The 11,731-nt window shown below is 39.7% G+C and overlaps 1 protein-coding gene across 1 annotated transcript; it reads left to right on the forward strand.

The window, feature by feature from the left end:
- Positions 1-8,103: 8,103 nt before the first annotated feature.
- On the forward strand, positions 8,104-9,517 carry CCDC54 (coiled-coil domain containing 54). Its single transcript, XM_027979751.2, has one exon. The coding sequence runs from the start codon at positions 8,531-8,533 to the stop codon at positions 9,515-9,517; it is 987 nt and encodes a 328-aa protein (XP_027835552.1). The 5' UTR covers positions 8,104-8,530.
- The last annotated feature ends 2,214 nt before the right edge of the window (positions 9,518-11,731 follow it).

An 11,731-nucleotide genomic window follows, 5' to 3' on the forward strand; every position in this document is an offset into this window, starting at 1 on the left:
ACATGGAAACAACCTAGATGTCCATCAGCAGATGAATGGATAAGAAAGCTGTGGTACATATACACAATGGACTATTACTCAGCCATTAAAAGAATACATTTGAATCAGTTCTGATGAGATGGATGAAACTGGAGCCGATTATACAGAGTGAAGTAAGCCAGAAAGAAAAACACCAATACAGTATACTAACACATATATATGGAATTTAGAAGATGGCAATGACAACCCTGTATGTAGGACAGCAAAGGAGACACAGATGTGTATAATGGACTTTTGGACTCAGAGGGAGAGGGAGAGGGTGGGATGATTTGGCAGAATGGCATTGTAACATGTATACCATCATGTAAGAATTGAATCGCCAGTCTATGTCCGACGCAGGATACAGCATGCTTGGGGCTGGTGCATGGTGATGACCCAGAGAGATGTTATGGGGAGGGACGTGGGAGGGGGGTTCAAGTTTGGGAACGCATGTACACCCGTGGTGGATTCATGTCAATGTAAGGCAAAACCAATACAGTATTGTAAAGTAAAATAAAGTAAAAATAAAAATTAAAAGAAAAAAGAGAGAGATGGGAATACGAGACCACCTGACCTGCCCCTTAAGAAACCTGTATGCAGGTCAGGAAGCAACAGTTAGAACTGGACATGGAACAACAGACTGGTTCCAAATAGGAAAAGGAGTACGTCAAGTCTGTATATTGCCACCCTGCTTATTTAACTTCTATGAAGAGTACCTCATGAGAAACCCTGGGCTGGAGGAAGCACAAGCTGGAATCAAGATTTCCGGGAGAAATATCAATCACCTCAGATATGCAGATGATACCACCTTTATGGCAGAAAGCGAAGAAGAATTAAAGAGCTTCTTTTTTATTTTTTAATGTCAGTTTATTTATTTATTTATTTACTTATTTTGCTTTACAATATTGTATTGGTTTCGCCATACATTGACATGAATCTGCCATGGGTGTACATGTGTTCCCCATCCTGAAACACCCTCCCACATCCCTCCCCATACCATCCCTCTGGGTCATCCCAGTGCACCAGCCAGGACCACGCTGTATTATGCATCAAACCTGGACTGGCGATTTGTTTCATGTATGATAATATAAATATTTTAATGCCATTCTCCCAAATCATCCCTCCCTCGCTCTCTCCCACAGAGTTCAAAAGACTGTTCTATACATCTATGTCTCTTTTGCTGTCTCGCATACAGGGTTATCATTACCATCTTTCTAAATTCCATATATATGTGTTAGTATACTGTATTGGTGTTTTTCTTTCTGGCTTACTTCACTCTGTATAATCGGCTCCAGTTTCATCCATCTCATCAGAACTGATTCAAATGTATTCTTTTAATGGCTGAGTAATAGTCCATTGTGTATATGTACCACAGCTTTCTTATCCATCCATCTGCTGATGGACATCTAGGTTGTTTCCATGTCCTGGCTATTATAAACAGTGCTGCGATGAACATTGGGGTACACGTGTCTCTTTCCATTCTGGTTTCCTCGGTGTGTATGCCCAGCGGTGGGTTTTCTGGGTCATATGGCAGTTCTATTTCCAGTTTTTAAAGGAATCTCCACACTGTTCTCCATAGTGGCTGTACTAGTTTGCATTCCCACCAACAGTGTAAGAGGGTTCCCTTTTCTCCAGACCCTCTCCAGCATTTATTGCTTGTAGACTTTTGGATAGCAGCCATTCTGACTGGCGTGAAATGGTACCTCATTGTGGTTTTGAATTTCTTGATGAAAGTGAAAGAGGAGAGTGAAAAAGTTGGCTTAAAACTCAACATTCAGAAAACTAAGATCATGGCATCCGGTCCCATCACTTCATGGGAAATAGATGGGGAAACAGTGGAAACAGTGACAGGCTTTATTTTGGGGGGCTCCAAAAGCACTGCAGATGGTGACTGCAGCCATGAAATTGAAAGACACTTACTCCTTGGAAGGAAAGTTATGACCAACCTAGACAGCATATTCAAAAGCAGAGACATTACTTTGTCAACAAACGTCAAGGCTATGTTTTTTCCAGTGGTCATGTATGAATGTGAGAGTTGGACTATAAAGAAAGCTGAGCGCTGAAGAACTGATGCTTTTAAACTGTGGTGTTGGAGAAGACTCTTGAGAGTCCCTTGGACTGCAAGGAGATCCAACCAGTCCATCCTAAAGGAGATCAGTCCTGCGTGTTCATTGGAAGGACTGATGCTGAAGCTGAAACTCCAACATTTTGGCCACCTGATGGGAAGAGCTGACTGATTTGAAAAGACCCTGATGTTGGGAAAGTTTGGAGGCAGGAGGAGAAGGGGCCAACAGAGGATGAGATGGTTGGATGTCATCACTGACTCAACGGACATGAGTTTGGATTAACTCCCAGAGTCGGTGATGGACAGGGAGGCCTGGCATGCTGTGGTTCATGGGATCGCAAACAGTCAGACACGACTGAGCGACTGAACTGAATAAACATTATTGGCATCACAGAGAAGTGGCCTGCTCACCCCATGTAACACTCTAACCAGTTCGTCTTATCAATATCACTCAGTTTTATCATTTCATGCAGCTGAGAGAGTGACATCCCTGCACCACGCTCTGCCTGTCTGATAAACACGATGCTTCTGCTTTCCTCTGCATTCCTGCCATGATCCTGCACAACAACTCTATCTCACTCTCTTCTCCTCATGACTAAAAAGGAAGAAAAGTAGAAGAAAAGAGCTTTGTTACTTTGTGTAACATTGGACTAGGGCTTCCTCATGAATATACTGTTATCCCCTTGGGTCAGCCACCCTAACCAAATCTGAAAGACCTTTATGACTCTTGTTTTCTCAATCTTTTATCTCAGTCTGCATGTAACAAGTGATATTCAGGTTGGTGGGGGAGCAGGTTCTGATAAACATGGTCTTCAAATTTTGGAGGGGAAGTAAAAGACCTTCGGTAATTTTTCATGGTCACAAGCACTAGGTACACAAATAGTGCTAGATGACGGCAGGTGTAACATAAAGGGTACAAATAATGCCCAGTTGCTCGCATGATAACTATAATTCTATCCCATTCTCTCCCAGTGGGGCCTTCCCTGGTGGCTCAGATGGTGCTTTACCTGCATCCACCTGCAATGTGGGAGACCGGGATTTGAGCCCTGGGTGGGAAGATTCCCTGGAGGAGGGAATGGCTACCCACTCCAGTGTTCTTGCATGGAGAATTCCATGGACAGAGCAGTCTGGTGGGTTATAGTCCATGGGATGGATCCCAAAGAGCCAGACATGACCGAATGATTAACGCTTTCCCCTTTTTTTCCTCTCCCAACTCAAAAACCATGTTTAAAAAGATGTAAATCAGGGTGATTTTATATAGATAATCATGACTGTACCATAACTAATTTATAGTTAACTTACTCAAAAAACACCAGCATTTGAAACATGAATAATATTATCTCTTATTAGAGCCATCTCTCCAGCGGTTATTACCTGCCCGGCTGCCTGACACCATGGCTGACTGTGCAAGCTACACTAGCTGTACTAGGAGACAGAATGCCGGTTTGTTAGATCTTGTTTGCACATTCTGGTGTCTTTCTAATCCAAATGCCTTATCTGCCTTTGTAGATTTTGAACAGTGAGCAGCACGTGCTTTATATCTTGGTCAGAGGATGGCAGAGTGGCCTCTTCACTGAAAGAGAGGAATGAAAGCCAGAGTAAGGGACAAGGAGAGCAGAGCTCAAGTTTAAAACTCGTCACCATTTCCTCTCTCATTCAAAAGAAGAATAAGAAGGCCTTCCTTGGTGGCTCAGATGGTATAGCGTCTGTCTACAGTGTGGGAGACCCGGGTTCGATCCGTGGGTTGGAAAGATCCCCTAGAGAAGAAAATGGCAAGCCACTCCAGGACTATTGCTTGGAAAATCCCATGGACAGAGGAGCCTGGTAGGCTACAGTCCATGGGGTCGCAAAGATTCGGACATGACTGAGCGACTTCACTTTCATTTTAGAGAGGAGCAGAAAGAGTTTACAAGTATTGAACACTTTAATCTTCAAATTCACTCTACAAAGTAGGTGGTGTTATTATCCCATTTTACACTCTTGTGAGAAGTTAGTAACTTGACCAAGCACAGAGAGTCAAGGAATAGAAGAGCCTGGCACCCTAACATTTCTGGTTCCAAGTATCATTCTTTAAAAGCCATCCACCTGGAGGACAGTTTTCCTTGATAAGAATCAGCAACTAGGCTCCAGTCTGCCAGGTTATTTTGGTTACTTCAATATTATGAAGTCCTAAATGGCTTCATACCTCCAGTAAGATCCCAAAGGGAGGGGGTCAGGGGGTCAGCTCAATTCCTGTTATTCATTCACGTGTTGACTACTCTGACAACTTCACTCTAATCAATAGGCTTGCATTCTCCCACCACAGCGCTTCCCTGGTGGCTCAGATGGTAAAGAAATCTGTCTGCAATGCAGGAGACCCGGGTTCAAGCCCTGGGTTGGGAAGATTCCTTGGAGAAGGGAATGGCAACCCACTCCAGTATTCTTGCCTGGAGAATTCCATGGATAGAGGAGCCTGGCAGGCGACTGTCCATGGGGACAGCTCTTCACTATCCAACAAGCCCCAAATAGGCTGAAGCTACTTTCATTAATATTAATAGGTAAATAACTAAAACCCCAGATAGGTTTATGTTTGCATCAAAACTACTAGATTCATTTTTGTTTTATAAAAATAATCAGTATAGGGACTTCCCTGGTGGTCCAGTGGTTAAGAATCCACCTGCCACAGGGTGGACACAGGTTTGATCCTGAGTCTGGGAAGATTCCCCATGCCACGGAGCAACTAAGCCCATGCTCCACAACTACCGAGCCTGAGCTCCTAGAGCTTGTGTGCCACAACTAGGGAAGCCAACTCAATGAGAAGCCTGAGCTCTGCCATGAAGAGCAGCCAGCCTCCACTAGCTGCAACTAGAGAAAGCCCCATGCAGCTATGAAGACCCAGAGCAGCCAAAAGTAAATAAATAAATAAAATTTTTAAAAATCAGTATACATGAATATTTTTAGTTGAAAAATTTTCAATCTATTGTTTATATTATAGTTGCTATACTTTCACTACATTAAGGCAAGAATAACCTCTAAATGTTCATGTTTACTTGCTTGAATTAGAGATAGTTCAACTTCTAAAGTCTTTGCAAAGTTCTTCAAATAGCTTTGGTGAATAAGCAAACAATTCACTTTTTCATATTTCTGAAAATTTAATGAAAATAAGTTTTTATAAATATATACTGTATTTTTTCTAAAAAGCAAAATGTCCTTTTCTGAGTTGACAAATACATATTTTTATTTTATTTGTGTGTGTGGCAATAAAGAAACACATGGCCCATGGAGCCAGAGTATAAGGATTTGAAATTTCACTCTGCCCATTTTTTAGCAGAAAGGAAAGTTATTTGACTTCTCTGAATTTCAGTTAATTAAGCTAATATTTAGAACAATATCTGGTATGTATCCAATAAGTCTTAGCTGTTATTAACCTGGAGGAAGGGTGTAATTGCTCCAAGCAGTCCCTCTAATTTAATTGGGAATTTCTGTAAAGCAAGAATACCTAATCTACAAATTGCCTCCAAATGTAATGAAATTTTAATACTAACTTAACAATTAATGAAGATGATATAATAGTACACTCTGGAGATATTTAATTAAACATTTATTGTTTCAATATTGCAGCTTTTGATATTCTGAGCACAGTGTTTTTTTTCTTTCTAGCTCTCCAATACTTATTTTTATTGGCCCTTGAAATGTCATAGTACTAAGTATTTGTAGAGCTTCATGGATAAGATGGTCTTTGCCAAAGTAAATGGGACAGCTTTGAAGGCTACCTTTTCTGGCTCCAACTATCTTTCTGTGATAGTCTGCCTCTTGGAGAACATTTCTTCTCAGCAAGAGTTTGGTAAGGTTTCTAGAAGTTTTGGAAAGGTTACTAAACTGGGGTTCAAAGATAGAACAGGAAAGTAAAATCCCAGGTATCACTGATGAGCCAAAATTCTGAAACTATTTTTGCCTAAATTCAGAGTTTATACCAAAACCTAGGCTGAAGTTGGCCCTGCATTTAAACATAAATAGGAGAAAGAATGATTTAGTAGAGGGTTGGAACTGGCACTGATCCAAGAAGAAATATCTTCTTTAATAAACTGGGACTATATCTTGACATACATAGTTATCATGTCATTTTAATTTTCCAAATGGCATTGCAAAACCAAAGGTGGGTAAAACTGATACCTTAGCACAAGCCAAGGCAAAAGTACTAAGCTACCAATAGTGATTGTATTTTTCACCTCCATTCAATCAGAGAAAAAGAAGGAATACAAGAAAAAGCCAGTTTAGCTCTAGAACGATGATGAAGCAATAAAATTTTACATTTTATTAAATTTCAACCTTTAGTATGTCTTTTTAATATTAAGTGTGATGTAATGTGAAGTACCCATAAAGCACTTCTGCTGCTTACAGAAATATAATTGTCTCCAGGAAAAGTACTTATTTGAGTTACAAATAAGCTGCTTTTTTCATGGAACATCATTTTGAAAGTAAAAACTGGCAGCCAACTATGGTATTCATACTTGGGTTTTTGGCAAGCATTTTTGCAAAAAAAAAATGGATGTAGAGAGCCTATCACTTCAAGAAAAACAACTAAAAAGCTTAATAAATTTCAAGTTTTGCAAGCTAAAATTAAAATTTTAGAAAATTTTATCTGCCACCACAAACTTGGCCTCTTGCCAATACTCAAAAGACTTTTCTGGTGAGATTGGTGGGATATTAATGAACATGATATTTGGATATTATGTAATAAAATGAGCTAGCATTTAAAAGATCTGCATTATTCAGTGAATCATTACTTTCCAAATGACCAGTGCATGATATTACACATCTATTAAAAATGGAAGATAGACCAGTGAATTTTAATGTAACAGTATTATTCTGGGCTAAGATTACACATTGTACTTAACTTCTAATCAATTATCATTTGTCAAATGTTAGTGGTGTAGAAAGAATAAAAGCTTTAATTAACTGAAAAGGTCATTAAAATATCCTCTCCATTTATGTATTTATGTAAGGCCATATTTTATTCATCTACTTGAACCAAAACAACATATGACAACAGATAAATGCAGAAGCAGATACAAGAATCAAGGTTCAGTTCAGTTCAGTTCAGTTCTCTGCAACCCATGGACTGCAGCATGTCAGGTCTCACTGTCCATCACCAGCTCCGAGAGTTTACTCATTCTTGTCCATCGAGTTGGTGATGCCATCCAACCATCTTATCCTCTGTTGTCCCCTTCTCCTCCTGCCTTCAATCTTTCCCAGCATTAAGATCTTTTCAAATGAGTCAGCTCTTCGCATCAGGTGGCCAAAGTATTGGAGTTTCAGCTTCAACATCAGTCCTTCCAATGAATACCCAGGACTGATCTCCTTTACAATGGACTGGTTGGATATCCTTGCAGTCCAAAGGACTATCAGGAGTCTTCTCCAACACCACAATTCAGAAACATCAATTCTTTGGCAGTCAGCTTTCTTCATAGTCCAACTGTCACATCCATACATGACTACTGGAAAAACCATAGCTTTGACTAGACGGACCTTTGTTGGCAAAGTAATGTCTCTGCTTTTTAATATACTGTCTAGGTTGGTCAATAACTTTTCTTCCCGGAGCAAGGGTCTTTTAATTTCATGGCTGTAATCACCATCTGCAGTGATTTTAAAGCCCCTAAAAATAAAGCCTGTCACTGTTTCCATTGTTTCCCATTCTATTTGCCATGAAGTGATGGGACCAGATGCTATGATCTTAGTTTTCTGAATGTTGAGTTTTAAGCCAACTTTTTCACTCTCCTCTTTCACTTTCATCAAGAGGCTTTTTAGTTCTTTGCTTCCTGCCTTAAGGGTGGTGTCATCTGCATATCTGAGGTTATTGATATTTCTCTTGGCATATCTTCTATTAATTCATGCATTTAAAACATTTGCAAATATATAAACAATGCCATGGTTTTCACGATTTTTCTTTTGGAAGATATAATTACTTTTTCATAAAAATATGTCATATATGTTAACATGTATTGGGTTTACTTTTTTAATGAATTAATATCAAGATTTACTTAGTTTTCATCTCTAATATGGAATATCAAGTGATAATAATTCGTAAACAAAAGTTCTGTGGTGCTCAATTTTTAAAAGTGAAGAAGAGTCCTGTGACCAAAACTTTTGAGAGTTATAGCCCTAAGGTTAAAGAAATTCTAGACCAGCAGCCATTATGACATCAGCTTCGGGTCAGCCTATGAAGGATTCCACACAATTGCTCAGGTTTTCACAGAGCTCTCCAGCCGAACTGCCCTATAAGAAGCTAACCATCGAAGAGGGCCTGCTATTGTCCTTCATGTTCTCCATAGGACATTCAACAATGTCACCGGGAAAGATACCCAACAAAGAGTAAGAGAAAAACCGTTTCATTCTTCAATTTCTTTGCTTCTTTCTTTGATTTTGGTCAGGTTTCCCAACACTTTGTCTCTTGTTTCATTATGAAAGATGTACAAACTTCAAGCCAAAAGGGTAAAAGCTGCTGCTGGGCAGATGTGGAATTCAAATTTCTCCAAGATCAGACAATCTCTTAAAAATGCTTACCACAAATGTAAGAATCAGTATCCGAATTCAACCAGATGTCCAGCTATGACTTCCCATGATTGTGATCAAGAGGACCTTGATGCTGATGAAGAAATGAATCTTCTAGTAATGCTCCAAGATATTAAAACCACCCAGCTTGAACTCCTCAGCCAAATGACTGGCATGATCGGTGCATTATCAAAAATCCAGGAAAGGACTGACTTCTGTCAGAAGCAGATGGAAGTACTGGAAACCAAAATGAATGTTAATGAAAATAAACAGTGTACAACAGCTGAAGATATCGTCTCTGTGAAGGAAGACATTGATGCTTTAAAGAAGAAGGTGACAGAACTGGGAAACCAGAATTCTTGCTCCAACGTACATTGTTTAGAGGTTCTGGATGGAGAAAAGGGTAAAGAGATCATAGAACTTCTTCACAAAGTCACACAACCAGAAACTCTGAAGAACACACTGACCTCTATAGATTCGGAAATCTCTTCAGCAGAACCAGAGAAAATGCTCAGTTATCCTAACTCCACTGATCATCTTGAGGAAAAAACAATATCTCCTCAGATTAAAGCTCTGAAGAAAAGTAACTATCAAAATGCATTAAGAAGCTTTCAAAAAGCAAAGTCAAATATTTATATCTACCCAGACTTTAATACATGGATCAAGCTAACTTTTGTCCATGGAGGAAAGTGGAGATTTTTCCTCAGCGCAACCAAGTTAGAGGAATTCATCCAGTGGCTTCTTTCCAGGCCAACCCTCCTTCCTGAGGAACCACAAGTCATAACCCAGAAGTATTGTCTTTTCACTGGGCCTATCACAAGCTTGACCACCATCTGTGTCTCTGTTTTCAACTACATTTATTGTCTTTTTGGTTCCTCAAAAGAGGAAGTAACTCGACTATAGAGTAATTTTCTGCTTTGCTTGGTACAAAATAAATGTAACCTGGCCATGCCAAGCATTCACGTGTCTTTGTGGTTGCTGTGAATTCCTTGGTAGTAAAGTTAGCTCACTATGGGTTGGCTGCCTGCAAAGTTTCTTTATGTCTACAGTAAGTTGAGGCATATCATCCCATTAGACAATTGTGATGCATTTTCTGTCAAGTTTCTTATTTTCCCCAAGAGCAATTCATGAGGACTCCTCCAGTGCCCATTTCATAGATAACTGGAAACAAAGAATAAAGGGGTCCAAAATGAGAAACACTTTTAGTAGCCCCCACTATTGTCTTAGTGGCCTCTGCAGATGAGATCTGTGACACAGAGACAGACTCTACCAACAAAATTTTAAATAGCATAGAGTGCAAAAGATAACACGGACAAAGTTAGAGCTATAACAATGTAAGGCACTGAAAGGACAAGGTGCCTTATATTTATTTATTCCAAAATCGGGATTTTTCTTTCAGTTTTATTTCTATCAAACAAGTGGAAAAGGGGGAAAAGCTGAATATGGTATTGGGTTGTTTGGGTTTTTTTCACATTTTCGTGAAATGAGACAAATGCCATATCTTACAGGTCTGATACAGAGGAAAAGGCAAAATCCAAGGATGGGTTTGTGAACTCGGTTAAATCTTGACACTATACCACCATAGAATCTTATATGACAAAGTCTTTTTTTTTCCTTCAGATGAACCATATAAATACTACACATCCAGGGTGGACTTCATTCCTGGACATAATAGGTGGTTGCCATTGTAATGTAATTTTTGTAAATATCATGCTGCTGCTGCTGCTAAGTCTCGTCAGTTGTGTCCAACTCTGTGCGACCCCATAGACGGCAGCCCACCAGGCTCCTCTATCCTGGGGATTCTCCAGGCAAGAACACTGGAGTGGGTTGCCATTTCCTTCTCCAAAATATCATGCTAATCAACTGCAAAAAAAAAAGAGAAGTTTCCTTCATCACTAGTTAGTAAATGAAATCTACCAATAGAGAATCACAAGCTGTTAAACTATAAATATTCTTGACAAATGTACTATTTTAAACTACTCTCAGTTAATCATTTCAAACAGGGCTTTGGCAGTTAGCAAAGAACAACCATTTCAAATGAGGAAAAAGCAGCTAAGGTGAGTATAGAAGACACTAAGGGAGAAGTAGACTAAGAAGACACAACATTGTCTGGAGCCAGTCTGGTAATAATTATACACTACAACTTTTTCATTTGCAAATGCATTTTATTTGACCTTTCTTTACAAATGTACAGATAAGATGTAAACCAAAATAACTGAAAATATGTCAGTATGTGATGGGGCAGCATGGATCATCCTATCATCAGTTCAGTTCAGTCGCTCAGTCGGGTCTGACTCTTTGTGACCCCATGGACTGCAGCATGCCAGGCTTCCCTGTCCATCACCAACTCCCAGAGTTTACTCAAACTCATGTCCATTGAGTATGTGATGCCATCCAACCATCTCATCCTCTGTCGTCTCATTCTCTTCCTGCCTTGAATCTTTCCCAGCATCAGGGTTTTTTCCAATCAGTCAGTTTTTCACACCAGGTGGCCCAAGTATTGGAGTTTCAGCTTCAACATCAGTCCTTCCAATGAACACCCAGGACTGATCTCCTTTAGGATGGACTGGTTGGATCTCCTTGCAGTCCAAGGGACTCTCAAGAGTCTTCTCCAACACCACAGTTCAAAAGCATCAGTTCTTGGGTGCTCAGCTTTCTTTATAGTCAAACTCTCATATCCATACATGACTACTAGAAAAACCATAGCTTTGACTAGACAGAACTTTGTTGGCAAAGTAATGTCTCTGCTTTTTAATATACTGTCTAGGTTGGTCATAACTTTTCTTCCAAGGAGCAACTGTCTTTTAATTTCATGGCTGCAGTCTTTTATCATCCTGTCATATACCTACTTAAAACAAGGATATCTGTTAAATAGGTAACAGTGCTAACAAAGGGGTAACAGTGCCAACAAAGGGCTAACAGTGCTAACAAAGTAAAATACCATTCCAGTAAAGGCAGCAGAAAACTTTCTCTCTCTCTACTGACTACCAGAGATATCCTTAAAGAACTGAGCTCTAGCCAAGCCCACTGGATGTGCCCCTCACATCAGAGTAACTAGGGAAGTCTGCATGACTCAGATGACCTCACAAGCAGCTTCTGGGAAAGTAAGAAGTGACT

The sequence above is a fragment of the Ovis aries genome, chromosome 1, assembly GCF_016772045.2.
Source record: "Ovis aries strain OAR_USU_Benz2616 breed Rambouillet chromosome 1, ARS-UI_Ramb_v3.0, whole genome shotgun sequence".
NCBI lineage: Eukaryota > Metazoa > Chordata > Mammalia > Artiodactyla > Bovidae > Ovis > Ovis aries.

Coding starts and splice junctions, on each gene's coding strand:
- CCDC54 (XM_027979751.2), top strand. CDS start 8,531: ATGTACAAACTTCAAGCCAAAAGGGTAAAAGCTGCTGCTGGGCAGATG.